The sequence below is a fragment of the Prinia subflava genome, chromosome 2 (genome assembly GCF_021018805.1).
Source record: "Prinia subflava isolate CZ2003 ecotype Zambia chromosome 2, Cam_Psub_1.2, whole genome shotgun sequence".
NCBI classification, from domain to species: Eukaryota; Metazoa; Chordata; class Aves; order Passeriformes; family Cisticolidae; genus Prinia; species Prinia subflava.
In genome coordinates this window covers 83,649,011-83,664,050 of record NC_086248.1, presented here as the reverse complement: position 1 = coordinate 83,664,050, position 15,040 = coordinate 83,649,011, and the positions used below count along the sequence as shown (strand labels likewise).

The window sequence follows — 15,040 nt, the reverse complement described above, 5'->3', positions numbered from 1 at the left end:
CAATGGAATATTATCTTTATAAAAATGGAGTCATGTCATGATTCAGATTGTGGACCATTCCTGATTCAAAAGCCCTAAATTTAACCTGTGACTCTTTAATCCAGAAGGAAGAAACATTTGTTTTGTAATTCAGCGCTTCAATTAGATGGGATCATCTTAGAATACCAAATGCAGTGGCAGAAAGATTACCCAAAGGGAGCACCAACACATAGGTCACTTCATAAATGAAGCCTGGTCCACAAGAAGCAAGAGGAAATTGTCTCACTTCTCCCCTTTTCCTTTGCTTCAGCAAATATTGCATGTGACTAATAGTTGTAGACCCAAGTAATTCCAAGTAACACGGGCATGAGCAGACAATTTTATTCTGTAAGTCCCATGACTTTTTAGAAAGTCACATGGGAGACATGCAGCCCATCTTGCCACCCATCTTGTCTTACAACGGACATAAGTTTTTTTAACAAAATGCAGATGGCTCATTTGAGAACAACATGAGTCTATGTTTTTCTGCCACCTGTAAGGGTTGTTCCTCCAAAGGTAGAAGGAGGTGCTGCTTAGGCCCTGTCAGGCCTGAAATTCCAGCCCAGAGAAAAGGCACCGTACAATGATCCTAATTGTTTAAATAAAGTAGAACAGAACCAAATATACCTGTGTTCCTACTAGTAAAAAGGGAACATTAGGTGCATATTCCTTCAACTCCGGTACCCACTCTTCCTTCACATTTTGAAATGAAGCAGGGTTTACCACTGAGAAGCAGATAAGGAAGACATCGGTCATAGGGTAAGATAAAGGTCTCAGACGATCATAGTCTTCCTAAGGAAGAAAAATTCTGTTATCTGCAATATTAAATTGTTGCCTATATTTTAACAGTTATATTCGGAAACTGTGTTTGTATTTCATGAAAGTTGTTGAGGCAAACTTTCGAATGTTTGTAACTATTCCAGGTTAGTTTGTGTCGCTGTTAGAGCAAAATCTACATATGAAGATAACTATATGTGAATATAAGTATTTTGAAAAATGTGTTAATACTGATAGAAGTTTGCTTCTCTATGAGAATATACAGAAGATTACCATTCAAAACGTTTTCACTTAAGGAAAAAACCAAAAGGCTTATCGTTCAAACATACTTGCAGATCAAAGATTAGTATTTGTAGAGAAATAAGCAGGTGTGACTGCTGTAAAGTCATCCAGGTTATACAAAGCTAAGCTAGATTAAGGCTATTCAATGCACTTAAATGTTCCATGTTGGATCATACATAGAGGTGATATTTAAAGCCCTCCTTAGATTTTTCTTTGTCTCTTAGAAACCTTACGGTCTGTTCCTAGTGTTCGGGGCAGTAGGAAGGATCAGAAGGGACCTCTTTTGTCTGGACTGTGCTTTCTGTTGGCCAGCCCAGCAAAGGATCAGATGGAACAGAAATTCAGGATCAAGAGCACTATCAGTGGAATATTAATGTCTTTGTTTGTTTGTTAGGAGTGTGGGGGAAGATTTAGTGTGAAAAGATTATTTAGGACATTGAGAGGCTCAGCATTTCAAGGCAACACTCCTACTGCCAGGGCGTACAATACTGCGGCAAGACAAGTACCTGGGAGCATTGCTCCTGTTGTAAATCAGAGTTCTCTCTAGCAAGGGAGAAAGTGGATTTTTACCCTGTGTTTTAGCTAACAGCCAAGGGGAGCATACCCCAGCTTCTCTCTGCAAGACTTCCTTTGGTCTTTGGCAGTGAAACAAGGCCTTTCCATTCCTACTGTAGAATTTTGGTGGTTTTTGCAACATAGGTAACTAAGACTGAGCCCAGGCATTGCAGAGACACTGACAAATGCTGGAATTATACCTTCCACAGTGAACACCAGTTTATTTGGGCTGCTGCAAGAGTTTCCCTCTTCCCCATGTAAACTCCCCACCTTAATTAAATCTCACAAATATTGCAATGATTTGTTCATTAAACATGGAGACAGAAATGTAATTCAAGTCCGTGTTTGAAATGAGCCAGAAAATAAAATTTTTGTTTCCTTGGCAAAAGTTCCATTACCAGATTATTAACTTATAGTCACACCCTCAAAAATGTCCATTATTAATTTTTTAGGTTTTAAATATAGTCACTAGAGTTTTCACAGAAAAACTGCGAGAACTTCCTCAGAACAGTTTCTGCTTCGCTCATCTTTCCATTTGGAAGTCAACAGCTGTGGGAAGAGAGCTGTTATTCTCATCATGAACTGGAGGGAAGACAAGCACAGGCAGAAATTGTGCAGTAGGAAGGAGGTGATCATCACTTGTCATACTCTTGTGCCATTTTGAGTATCCACTCTAGTTTTGTACACAGGCTTGTCAATTAGTTAGAGCATGCTTAATTTTTGACATGGCTTCCCAATTTAACATCCACAGGAACTGACACTACTTTGAAACTACAACATTTGCCAGGCCTTTTCCCTGCCAGTGTCAGGCTCTTGCCAGTGTCATTCTCTCCTCAGAATCTTGCTCTGATTCCAAGGAAAAAAGCAGTAACCCAAATTGTCTTTTCCAAATCTGTGGACATTTATCATAGAAAGCAGAAATAACTTCAAAACATCAACACAGGAAGTTGAAACTCTTTTAACATTCAGTTGGTTTTTTTAGGCATGTATTTTATGTTACACTGCTACTACAGAATATAGCTAGATCCTCCTCAAGGTTGCACTCTGTTTTCTGGGGTGGAGATGAAAATCCTAAAAGAAGCTTCCCAACTACCAATTACTCTGTTCCCTGGAGTACAAAATCTGCATGAAAGAGCACACAGTGGATCCATCAGTTGCTCTCAAATTCAGCTCTAAATATGTGAGGTATTAGTGAATAAGTTGTGTTTTAAAAAAATCTAGTTAAAAGCTGTAATTTGTTCCTACCATCAAAGAGCTGCCATCCCTACACTCTCCATTTTCTAAAAATCTTGTATCTGGGTTAGGATAACTAGAATACTACACTAAATGCTGGAATGGAGAAAGAATTTCACTGTCACCCGAAATTACTGTTAGTCCATTAACCTTAAAATAGCTCTTCAGTTAATCCATTTCAAATTGCAGATGGACCTTTTATTCATAGCAAATATTAATAATTTTCTTAAAGCTAGTCTCAGGTCTGAACTCCTTTCCTGGTCCTGCATTTGTGTATGTGCCTTTTTATTTATACCATCCCACTTGCACTGGGCAAGCTGTGTGTCCATCCAGTGTAATTAAGAAGTTAAATGGAAGGCAGGCACAACATGATTGGATACAGCACGTACCCTGATGGACGTGCCAAGCATGTGTGTGGTATTGGCTACAGTGGCCTCACTGCATTTAAGCTTCCTTAAATTATCAGAGAATTTGGCTATACCCACCAGTCCTGCTGCTTGGAACACGTCAGCGCTCTCAGGCTCTCCTTTAAACCTTGTCTGTGCTCTGAACATCACGTTTGCATTGATACTAAAAGTGGCGGTAGTTCTATCAAAGCCTCTGACCACATCATTGGACTGGTCCTGAGTCCTCCTGGGAGAAACCCTGCTTAATTTTTGTCAGCATCTAGTAGGCCATCTGTGCCTAAAGACTCCTTCTGTCTCCCAGTAGCCCCCCAGAAACAGCAATAAAACCTGTAAAGTTTCTCTGATGTATTGGGCCAACATAATGGCTACAATTGATAGAAAAATCTGAAATACCAAATTAATTTAGATTGGATATTAGAGAAGACTGGAAAAATCTTATAGCTTCAACTATAATTTATTTCCTGAACCTAGTGTAAGGGAAATAAATGCAGTTTATTCTAAAATTAAATGCAACAGCAAAAGTGATTATACTAGCCAGTCAACATAAATTCCAATTTGAGTGCATGTACACACCACCCTATACAGCAATTAGACTAATTAGACAGTCTGATTGGGGGAGACACTGCATATATATTTAGACTTTAAAAATAATCAAGGATATTAGCAGGAATATTTTAAGAATATGAATAAGATGGGCAAGAAAGCCCCTAAGGATTGAAATAGTCAGTAGAAGTCTCAAAAACTCCAGGCTATAATAGTGAAACAGCTTATTCTCCGACATACTCTAGAGTTTAAAATAAATTGTTTGCTGAAGCAGGTGAATATGAAAAAATACAAGGGCTGTAATAACTTCAAACAAAATTGGACACAAGAATGTTGACTTAATTAATGTTCTGTGGAGCTGTGATCCCTCTAAAAGACATAACACTGCAGCAGGGCTGTTCATCATTTCCCTAGTATCCCTGTGGAAACCCACGACAGCTGCCAGTACACAATAGACATGAAAAAGGAGAAGATGAAGGAACTGAGAACTTGGCTTCTCAACTACAAATGGGGGCTTTTGTTTTTAGAGTAGAGAATGGAAATTCAAACTTTTAAGTTACCATGTCTTCTTATAGTTGGCTGAAAGTCTATGTCTAGCATTGCCTCTATCTTGGTTTCTTAAAATCTATCCTTTATGTCTCCTTTTCCATGTTACAGTACCTAATAATCTGCCTAAGATTTTCTGCTGCCTTGTACTTGAATACTGAATTTTGGATGGTGAAGTGAATTTGCTCTAACATGTCCAAAATCTGGCTATTTCCAGCATTTACCTGTTCAGAAACAGGTTTTGAAAAACTTCTGTATGCAGACTGAAGAACACTATTGTAATTCCACAGCATTTATTATATTCTTCATTTCATGGGTTTGCTCAGACCAAAAGCAGAACACAGTGTCCCGTTTCAAGTCATGCATTTGATTTTGGACTAATACTTTTGCCCAGTTCTGTGGGTATCAGCTGGGACACAGCTAAAACCACACAAACTGTATTCCAAATTCTGCCACTGACACAGTATGTAGTCCTGAGCAAATCATTATCCTCCCTCTATTTGCATCTTGCCATCTGTATGGGTTTGCTAGCTTAATAATGCATTAGTCTTTGCAAAGCACTCCAAAAGCCTTTGATGTACACAGCTTATGTGCAGTGGGATATTTAAACAAAAATAAACTCAGACAAAGTGAAGTATAATAATTTCTGGACAACCTTCTTGACCCACAGAAAGCACTGTTTCCTTATATTTATTAGAACACTGAAGTGTGAGGCGCACACAAACAGATTGTTGTACTAGAGACCTTGTAGCTCCTCCAGCTGATGGTAGCACTCTCCTCCCAGCTGGAGCTGGAGTGATGGACACAGAGACAGAGGTAGCCCTCTGCCAGTAGTGTGAGACCACAGCCCTCCTGCTCATCTGGAATGGTATTAGGGTCTCTCTGTCCACTTTGGAGAGATGGAAGGCACTTAGTCCTGTGCAACCAATACCTTCCCACACCTTGACCAAGGCCTTTGAGGAAGTCCACACCTCTGAAGTCATGAAGATAATGTTAACCTAGATCTGTCTGGTTGATTTTTGTTTCCTTGCTAGTGTTTTTAAGAAAACAGGAGAAACCAAATTCTGGAATGTCATTAACTGACGCAGGGGCCTAAGATGTGTCATGTTCTGACAGAACCAAAGTAATGAATTATTTTATATGTTTTGCAGCTTAGGAATGAAATTTTAACAATGCTTCTTCAGTTGTTATATTGACATATTCTTGATAAACCTATTTCTATTCCAAGAGTTGTAAAGTGGATAGGTGGAAACAAAATAAAGTTTGCACCACTGGAAGAAAAGCTGGTGCTCAAAACCTCTGCGTTTGTGATCTCTGTGTTAGCAACCATCTGTTGCTTTCACAGCTTACAACAGCAATCGTAAGAAGAGGTTCTCACTCCAGCCATCTGTTTTTAGAGGGGAAGCCAAAAATAGACATCAGGCAGAGTTGCTAGAGGAATCCAACCTTCGTGCAGCAAAGGGTAATCACTACTGCTCAGAGGGACTCAGTGAGGCAGAGTTTTACAGAGTAAAATCCCAGGTAAAAGTCTAAGTTTTAACCACTTCATAGTAACAAGAGTCAGAAGTCCTCTCTCATTACAAATTGCCATATTTCAATTTTTGAAATGCATTTCAAAGCTGTCCTTCAAGACTGCATTTTTCAGTTTTCCTCCCCGAAAATAAGTTTCTGTTTTAGAAGGCTCTCTGTAATTTTGGAAAACATAACAATTGAACCATAATGACTGATGTACACAACATGTGGACATAGTAATAGCTCACAGCTACCTCTGGACACCCCTCACCATCTCCCCCAAATTGTTTGGAATTAAAGGCTGATCTGCAGCTTTGCCATAAGCACCAGGCAAAGCCTCTGTCTGAAGGTTTTGAAAGCAACTGCTTACTCCAAAAGCACACCAGGAAACAGACCTCGCTCCGCTGAATCACCCTGTGGTTTCTGATTCTAGGAGATGCTTGGTGGGGGAGGAGAGAGAGGGAAGTGGCCTGTACTGCCCCATGCCAAGCACAAATTGCTTCCCTGGCTAAAAAACACAGTGCAAATTTTTCAGTCTGGGCTGTGTACCACTGTAACCCTTTGCAAGGAAGGAGGGTGGAGTGTCCCCCAGGATGCTGGTTTCCTGGCACTGCCACTCACAAGGCACCACTAATGCAGGACCATTTGGCATAAAGCTGCAATTTGGACTGACAGTGCATTGCCATAAAACGTTTGCTTATCCAATTCTGTAACCCAAGTTCTGCTATGCTGATGACTGCATTTGATTTTTCGTTGCCTACATCTGTAGCCCCTAGCTTTTGAACACACAAAAGAAAAAAGATGCAGTGATTATTCCCTGGCTGCAGGGGAAAAGTGCACTACAGACCCTCTGTCTCTCCTGAGGATACGGCTTGCATTGCTAAAGAAAGCAGAATTGTCCTGTTGTGGTTTGTTTGCGCAGGTTTCCCAGAGAATGCAAAAAGCTGCTGCTTTGGGCCCAGCATCTATTTTTAATTTATAGAAAAGGCTGCAAGTATGCAGTGTAAGTGCTCTTCCATTGTATTCTAAAAATGAAGTAAACTGATCTAAATCCATTTCTGAATTCCTGTGAGGAGGACTGTTCAAAGGACATATGAATTATACATTGAAAAAGCCTAGGGTTTGTGAATTACCTTTTTTTATACATAACAAAACTTTCCTCCTGGCGTATTTGAGAACTGTGCAGCTGCTTACATGTCTGAAAAGCTTTTCTGGACAGAGAGAAATAACTAGCTGGAAGATGGCGCCTAGTAAGATGGATTTTAGAGCATTAGAGACAGGAAGGACAGAATATTTCTTTTATTATACACAAAATTGCCTTTAAGAGATCAGATTTGATCCTAGCCTTACTGTGGGATTCAGTACTATCCAAATGCTGCATCTTGCCATGCGGTGATGCTAAACTACTTTCCTATATGGTCTCAATAGTAAACTCCCTTCTCTCCATCACTGTGAGAACTTCAACTTGCTGGTTTCTTCTTGGTTTTTTAAAAGTGAAAGTCCCTGATCTTTCTCTATAGGGCTTACTATTTTAGCATCTATCAACAGAACATGTATTCAACTGACTTCAAGCACAGTTTCACCTGGACACCTTCACTTAAACCTGTTGTCTGCCCACTATGGAGCTCCTAAGAAATGGCAGAGTAGCTGCCATGGACAATCCCTTTCACTCCTTGCCCATGAGAAATCTCAGTCCTGCACTGCACTTCTTTCTCACTGGCAGTGACTTCATGAACAGCATTCTTTCCACACTGGATTTCCATTTTACCTGAGAAAGGAATTCACCCCAGCTGTTGTGCAGCCATGCACAATCAAGATTTTCCATTCTTTCAGATATAGCAAATCAAAAAATAAAATGCACCCTGACTTGGGAGATCTGGACATATCCTCTGCAGAACCTGCTTTTTGGAAAGATGGGTTTTCTGACTTTATTTTCACAGAAGAATATGACCTGTTCTCACAGGCAAAACAGCCTACAGAATAGAGTTGGTTTAATGCAGTTATCCAAATCATATCAGACATGTCTTTTAATTTGCTACCTATATAAAGACTGATCAGACAAACAAGACTGATCAGTTAGGTGTCGCATTCTCTTTCACCTTTTACAAATAAACCCCAAAAGCACATTATTCAGTCCAGTCTCAAGGAACACACAGAAGATTACAGCTTTACTGCCTCCTCAAGATTAGCTCCCATCACACAACTTCTTAGGAGAGTGGAGAGCCATCAGGTGCACCTTGAATGAACACATCACAGTGAAAGAGTTTCCAGAATTAAAGGAGTTCCTAAAGAGTCTTCTGCACCTGGTTTTATATCAAGTTCCACTTGCTAGGGTTAACAGCTTCCACTGGAGAGTGTGGTAAAACACTCAGCAGATGTTAAGGCAATTGAAAGAAAAACATAGGCAGTTTTTCTTAAGTGAGGAATTTGTAAGCCATCTCACTGCCTGTGGCTGGCCTATCTGTTGGTCATAACTACAGATGCATCCCAGGTCACACCTGGCATCCATCCCTTATTGACTCCAACGCTGAATCCCAACTGGAAATTGGATCAACAAGGAACTAGCATTAACTCATAATGATGATCTTAAAGCATTCATGACTATGTCTGATTTAGAGTACAAGCTGCCTGAGGTACTCTGAATCTGTGTTTTATTCATGTGAAGCCATATACTCACCTAGGATGCTGACAGATGTTGCTTTGCTCTGGAGAATAATGCTGCCACCTGCATTTTTATGTGCACACCAGCGAGTGCCTGGCATAGCAAAGAATTATTGCACACGTGCCACAGCACAGATGCAGCATGGAGCAGGATTAAAACAGACAGGGCACAGTAACTGTAAAGTGTCAAATGACACAACCTCTTCAGAACTGCTGAAAGTGTCACGTAGCAGTCAGACATTTTTCTTAACACAACTCACCCAATCACTAATTCAAACAGACTGCTTATAAAACCATAGAACAGAGCAGTAAAAAGACACAGTTCTTCTCGTCTGTGTCCTTATTTTGCATTTATTCTCATCAGAGGAGGAGCACTTTTGTTAGAAATGCAACTGTTAATGTGGCAAAGATATTCTGGATGTCCATTTTCAAATGCATCCCTTTGATTTTAACATAACTCAGTGTCACTGTTCAGAAGTACTGTGGGGCATTCGGCACTCTGAAAATTAAATGTAACTGTCTTGAGTTTCCAACACCTATCTAGTGAATGCTTCTGGGAACTCTGAACACCATCTCCCATTCTGCAACTCCCCATCTGGTGATAGCAGTACTTACCTATCCTTCTAGGAAAGCTACCGTGCTTTCAAAGCATGAGTCACAGCTCACGAGGAGGCGTTTAGATGCAGGCTTTGCACCGAGAGTGTTATTGTTGCAAGGCCATTTTTAATAACCAATCTGAAGGTACAAGTCCTTTTCCTTTTAAAGAGAAAGCCTGCCTTTACTTAAACCCTTATCTAGAGAGCTCTAAACACAGAGATTGTTAGCTCAGGCACTTTACCTCCTCTTACACTGGAAAACTTAAATTCCAAAGGAGAATCTAGGCATGTTTTTATTTTATCTGCATACATCCAGTTGTTATATCTACGTGGCTGCCAACATCCTGAGGCACAGAGCAGCTTCAGCGGAGGCTGAGCTATTCATAGGCCAGCACGCTGGGCTGGGAGTGAGCTCATGAACTCACAGCCTCCCAGTGCCAGCTGCCAGCTCGGCTGGGACATGTGAAGGGAGCGAGGGAAAATGCATGTGGGAGGAGGGAGGCACGGGGGGGGCAGAAAGGGGACAGGATGTTAGTTACTAACATTTCATGCTCAGATCTGCCAAAATCATATTGGAGATCTCGGTGTTTGCACCTCTGCAGTAAAGGGTGGCAGGCTTTGCATTGTGTGAGACTGCTTCACACCAGGCTGACATTTGAAGCTACGGCTGCCTCGTAGGGGCAACTCAGAAGGAGCAGTGTGCTCTGAGGAGGGACAATTCTATTTCACAACAGCCCAGCAGCTGCCTCTTCTCAGTAAGATTCTGGAGTGGTACCTAGGGCTAGACCAGGGCTACCTACCAAAGCCAAGACAAAGAGCCAGCAAGGAGTATCAAGATTACTGCTATTTAATTATAGCAACCACCACAGGTTTGGGGACCATCCATTTTAATAACCACAGCTCATGCACAGACACCTTCACATTTGTAACCATTTGTTTTTACACCTCTCCTTAATGCAGACACTCATCTCTGTAATAACTGAGTTAGCTTTATTCACTTCATCAGCCTGACCAACTTTAACATAAAACTGCTTTAGCATCCGGGCTTCTGTTACAACCAAAAAATCAGTGTATCTGAAATAAGATGGCTGTGGCTGCAACCAGTGTGGCCATCTGAGCTGAGACGTGCCAAGTGGCTTGTTCTGTGCTTGTGAATACCATGTTTTGTGGTACTGTTCTGGTGACAGGTGAGAAGGCACCAGAGCTTCATTGTATCAGACATTAGGGCATTTAAGGCAGAGACATAGAAGCAGAAAGCCAAGGAATGCAGTTCACCTCAGCTTTGTCCGACCAGGCCCCACTAGTATCAACAGTAAGTGATGCTGAGGGATATAAATGTTATTATGAGGCACTGCACCATAGTAAGGTTCACCATACCCTGCTCTGCACTGTCCAGATGCTGCCTTGGTGCCAAATGCACCAAACAGCCGTGCCGTGCCTCGGCATCTCTCTACCCAGAGCAACACAAGCAGTACAGGCTCTGCTCTCCAGCCTTCCCCATCCTTCCTCTGGGTCCCAACCATCCTTTACAGCAAAGACACAGGGGCAGAGCAAGACTTCCTCCTGTATGTGGTCAGCACACACTGGAAGAAAGGGACACCATGAATTAAAATCCTACAGCAAAAGGAACTGGCAGAAGGATGGACTTCAACTGCCATTTTAAACAATAGCCTTCAGTATAGAGCAAAATCCCCAAAAGGCAACTCCTGTGCTTATTCCAACCACCTGGGACATGGCAAGGGGACATGCAGCACCTCTTCGTTAGTGCTTGCAGACATTTCTCCAAAAATGTTAACATCTTGAGAGCTGGCAGTATTACTTCTGAACCATGAAGAGCATCTGATTACCATGGAAGAGCAAAATGATAATCACTTGCCAGCAGTTCAAAACCACTCCAGCATGGTGATATTAACAGACCCCTGATGAGGCCATGGTTCTCCTCCCAAGCTGATTTTGCCATGTACTCCTGTTCAATGACAAGCAGTATTGACACACAGTTTCCCAGAAGAGGCTGCTGCAAGCCAGAGGCACCCAAGCATCAGTTACGACAAGTATCTCATGTTTAACCTTCAGTGCGTTGATGCGTCTTCAACACAAGTTGGTTCCACAGTTCTCATCTTCTGGGGAAATGAAGACCTGCTCTAAACCCACCCAGTGCAGGCAGCAAGGCTAAAAGGGGCTGCCAGCTCCACCTCTGGGAGGAATTGCTGGAGGAATGGCACCAAATTCCCGGCCACCTCCCTGACAGGGAGGCTGCCTCCACAGCTGCAAACCCAAACGGGCTCTCAGAGCCTCCACAGCCCAGCAGCTGTACTGGCTATTTTCTGCTGAACCAAGGCCTCAGTATTTTCAGCCAGAGAAAAGCCTTCTTTGAACTCACACACACCCAAAGGCCTGTGTATAAACTGAATTTTGTGAACCACTAGTGGCATTTTTCCTCGCTATATACATTACCAGGGGAAAAAATGGGATTTTAATGGATTTATTTTCAACCTACTTTAAACTCATGAAGATATGAGGCCTTATGTCATCGTTATAGTTACCACATGTGATCTTGTGTGTGTTGTCAGGAAGCAAGCTAGAAATGAGTACTGGATGAACTCAAAAGCTTGCAACTCCTCTGCCAAAGCAAAGTCTGTCACAAGTTGCTAAATACATAACCACGCAAGTTAAAGAGACCCACACACTGATAAGCCAGTATTTCAGGGTGATGAGCCTGCTGTGCACCAGCTATGAATCAAAATCCTGTCTTTAATCTTTCTTCTGTTCTAGGCTTTCTGCATGGATTTGGAGTAAGTCACTATCTGAACTTTTGTTAACCCCCTTCACTCCTCTTCCCCCTGAATTGAGATCAGTAGATTGTACCTATTTACTTTGTCCAGAGCTGCAACTATAAATGATGCTAATGATTGTGACCTTCAGATACCACACTGATCACACACAGCCAAGTTTTATAAAACTATACTATCAGGCCAATATTTTACAGTAGAGTTATTCAGGGGCGACAGAATTAGAGACAAAAGCACTGATGTATGCTGGCATAGAAATCCCCACTTTGGGCAGCAATGTATCCGATCCATATGGAAGTCTGTGGAAGCAGCAGGCATGTACCAGGTACAGCATGCTGTTTCCTCAACACAGAGAAGACATCATCAACTCATGTCTTTTCTTCTCTTTACTATATATATTTAAGCTTTAATGTAAGCTTTCTATTATTGCATAGCTTTGGGAAGACAGACTTGTCAGCTGCTCTGACAAAGCAGCTTTCAACTGAATGAAGTTGCTGGACTGGCATCTTGATATAGACTCCCTTCTTTAGTTGTACTGGATGTTGGGATGGGGCTCCTATGGGCACTCTCTGACATCCACCAGTTCCCCAAACATGCTGAAGTAGGATGGGGATAGTGGTAGATTTTATTAGTACCACAGGTTTGACTAAAAAAGGGAGTTTTGCCAAGACCAGATATATCTGTCAAGGTAGCCTCATTAAAAAACCCTGTGTGAACTGAGGGTCCTCTGAATCAGGCCAGCAAGATCTATTTCTAGGTGCCTCAAAAACTGCCCTGGAATTCTAAATGAAGATTTCAGCTTTTCAGATATTGGAAAAAAAAAAAAAAGTTTACCTCAACTTTCTCTATATACAGCTTCACATGGAAAAGTTTTTCTTAGTATAATAGGAATGCCTGTTTGTTGTAAACTGGCCAGTTTACCCTCCTGACTTTTGAGGAGGCCAAAGGTCACCTGTGTTTGCACTCAGCACATTCAGGCAGAGTGGGGTACCACAAACCCACTTCAGTTAAGGTTACACAGAGCTAACAACACATACTCACATTAATAGCAACAAGCCCAGCACAAGCAGTTTGAGACGGCATCCCCAAATAAACTGTGCTTATGTACAGAAGTGCTAGGCTCCCTTTCACACTTTTCAGTGCTCATTATATATTAAAAAAATGCTCCCTAACCAAATACTTTGTCTGAGCACTAGATCCTCACTTTGCAACCTACTTAAGCAATGTTTTAAAGCCATGTTCTGAACCAATTACTATTCACAAACAGGACTATGATAGTAATAAGAAATGCACTTAGCTGGCATGAATTTGACTAGTCTGTGTTTACGTCAGTGAGAAGAAAAGCATGAAGTCAATCTTTGTGGAAAGAGTCTCACCCTTCAGGGTATCAGCTTTCTGGAAATGGCGCTGTTTCCTACAATTTTCATGAAATTAATTTTTTTACTACTTTCAGGCCTAACAAAGATATAAAACTGGTTAAATGCTGATTTCCTAATTCAAGGCTATATGCAGATCTAAAAAGGTTCACTAATTCAGGCAGCAGTTCAATTAAGTATGGGAACAACATGGTTAAAAATTACAGCTTCAGTCTATGTGAGTTCAGTGAGATTGTCTTACTAGTTGCTCTTTACAACGAGGAAGCATGTCTGAGGTCATGTGAGACCAAAGCACATGCTCACGCTGCAAGAACTTTTAATATAGGGAGTACACAACTTTACAGAAACCCATGCTGCATTTCCGTATATGCCCTGCACTTCCTTGGGAGATGCCTGCATCCCCTGTGGTCAGGCCCTTCACAAACTGTTTCAAATAAGGGATCCCCAGAAAGTACTCTAACCCCAGGGACTGTGCTTGGCCCATGGCCGGTGCCATGCAAGGTAAGCTAAGGAAGCGATTACTTGAATCATGGAGCCCTTTAGAAACCGCTATATCAGGGACTCCTCCAAACATCCAGTATTTTATCCATCACTAAAGTTACTAAAGAGCCATGCTGACATCACAGCATCCTTCACAACTGGCTGTAATAATCTTAACCAAATGAGTCACTTGAGTGGTCTGGGAAAGGAAAAGAAACCCAGGTTATCTAAAAGGCAGTGGCTGAGAATTACATGTTATTTTCCACCTTTAGTTTGAACAACTCTTTGTAGCCATTTGAGTGCTGTAAACCACGACAAGGCAAGCTGCGGCAGCCTGGCTCTCCATCCGACCCGAGGCGGCTGAGGCAGCGTGTGCCCTCTGTGCTGAACGGGGCACATTTCCCCCCGTGAAGGCCGGCGGGAGGGTCGGCACCCCGGGGAAGGGGGTCTGGCCGGAGGCGATGCCCGGCCGGGAGCACTGCCCCGCAGGCGCCGGGCATCCCCCCGCCCCAGCGCCGGGCGATGCCGTGGCGCCTCGGCCCCAGCACCGCTAAAAATAAAGCCCGTCTCCGCCTGCCCGGTCTCGGGAAGCGAGGTTGGATCGATGGTTTTCTTTTAAAGCCGGGTTTTATCAATAGCCCCCCCACCCCCGCCAACCCGCCTCTGACCCGCCCAGCCCGGACCACAGCCCTGCGAATAACTTCAGCGCCGGGCTCGCCGCCGGGCGGGGGTCGGGGCCGAGGGTCCGGGCAGAGCTCGGCACTCACCTGGCCGGCGGTGTCGTACAGCCCCAGCAGGTACTGCTTGCCCCCGACGGTAACGCTAACTGCGAGGGGGGAGAAACACAGCGGGTGAGGGGGGGCAACCCGGCCGACCCCTCTGCCGGCCCCCCCGGCAGGGCAAGGCCAGGGGATGGAGGGAGCAGGGAGGGGAGAGAGCGGCTGCCGCCCCCGGCGGTAGCGGGGCCCCCCGGCCGCTCACCTGCGTAGTGGTCGAAGACGGTGGGCACGTACTCCTCGGGGAAGGCGTCGTTGGCGTAGCTCATCAGCAGGCACGTCTTGCCCACGGCGCCGTCCCCCACCACCACGCACTTCAGCATGACCGCCGCGCTGCCATGGGCCATGGCCGGAGCCCGCCCTCATGGCCCCGCGGGCGCGCCCCGCCGAGCCGGGCCCCTCGGCATCGCCGCCGCCGCTCAGCGGGCGCCCCCGCCGGCCCCCGCCGGGCGCGGCCCCCCCGCCATCCGCCGCCGCGCTGGGCCCGGC

At 43.7% G+C, this 15,040-nt stretch overlaps 1 protein-coding gene across 2 annotated transcripts in view; it reads right to left on the bottom strand.

The window, feature by feature from the left end:
• Positions 1 to 15,040, bottom strand: part of RHOQ (ras homolog family member Q) — a 20,917-nt gene extending 5,877 nt beyond the window's left edge. For both annotated transcript variants that reach the window (XM_063390819.1, XM_063390820.1), the window contains exons 1-3: positions 14,757 to 15,040; positions 14,543 to 14,601; positions 646 to 810 (exon numbers count right to left, since the gene is read on the bottom strand). In XM_063390819.1, the coding sequence (XP_063246889.1) occupies positions 646 to 810; positions 14,543 to 14,601; positions 14,757 to 14,898 (366 nt within the window). In that variant the 5' untranslated portion in view covers positions 14,899 to 15,040. The remainder of the gene's footprint in view (positions 1 to 645; positions 811 to 14,542; positions 14,602 to 14,756) is intronic.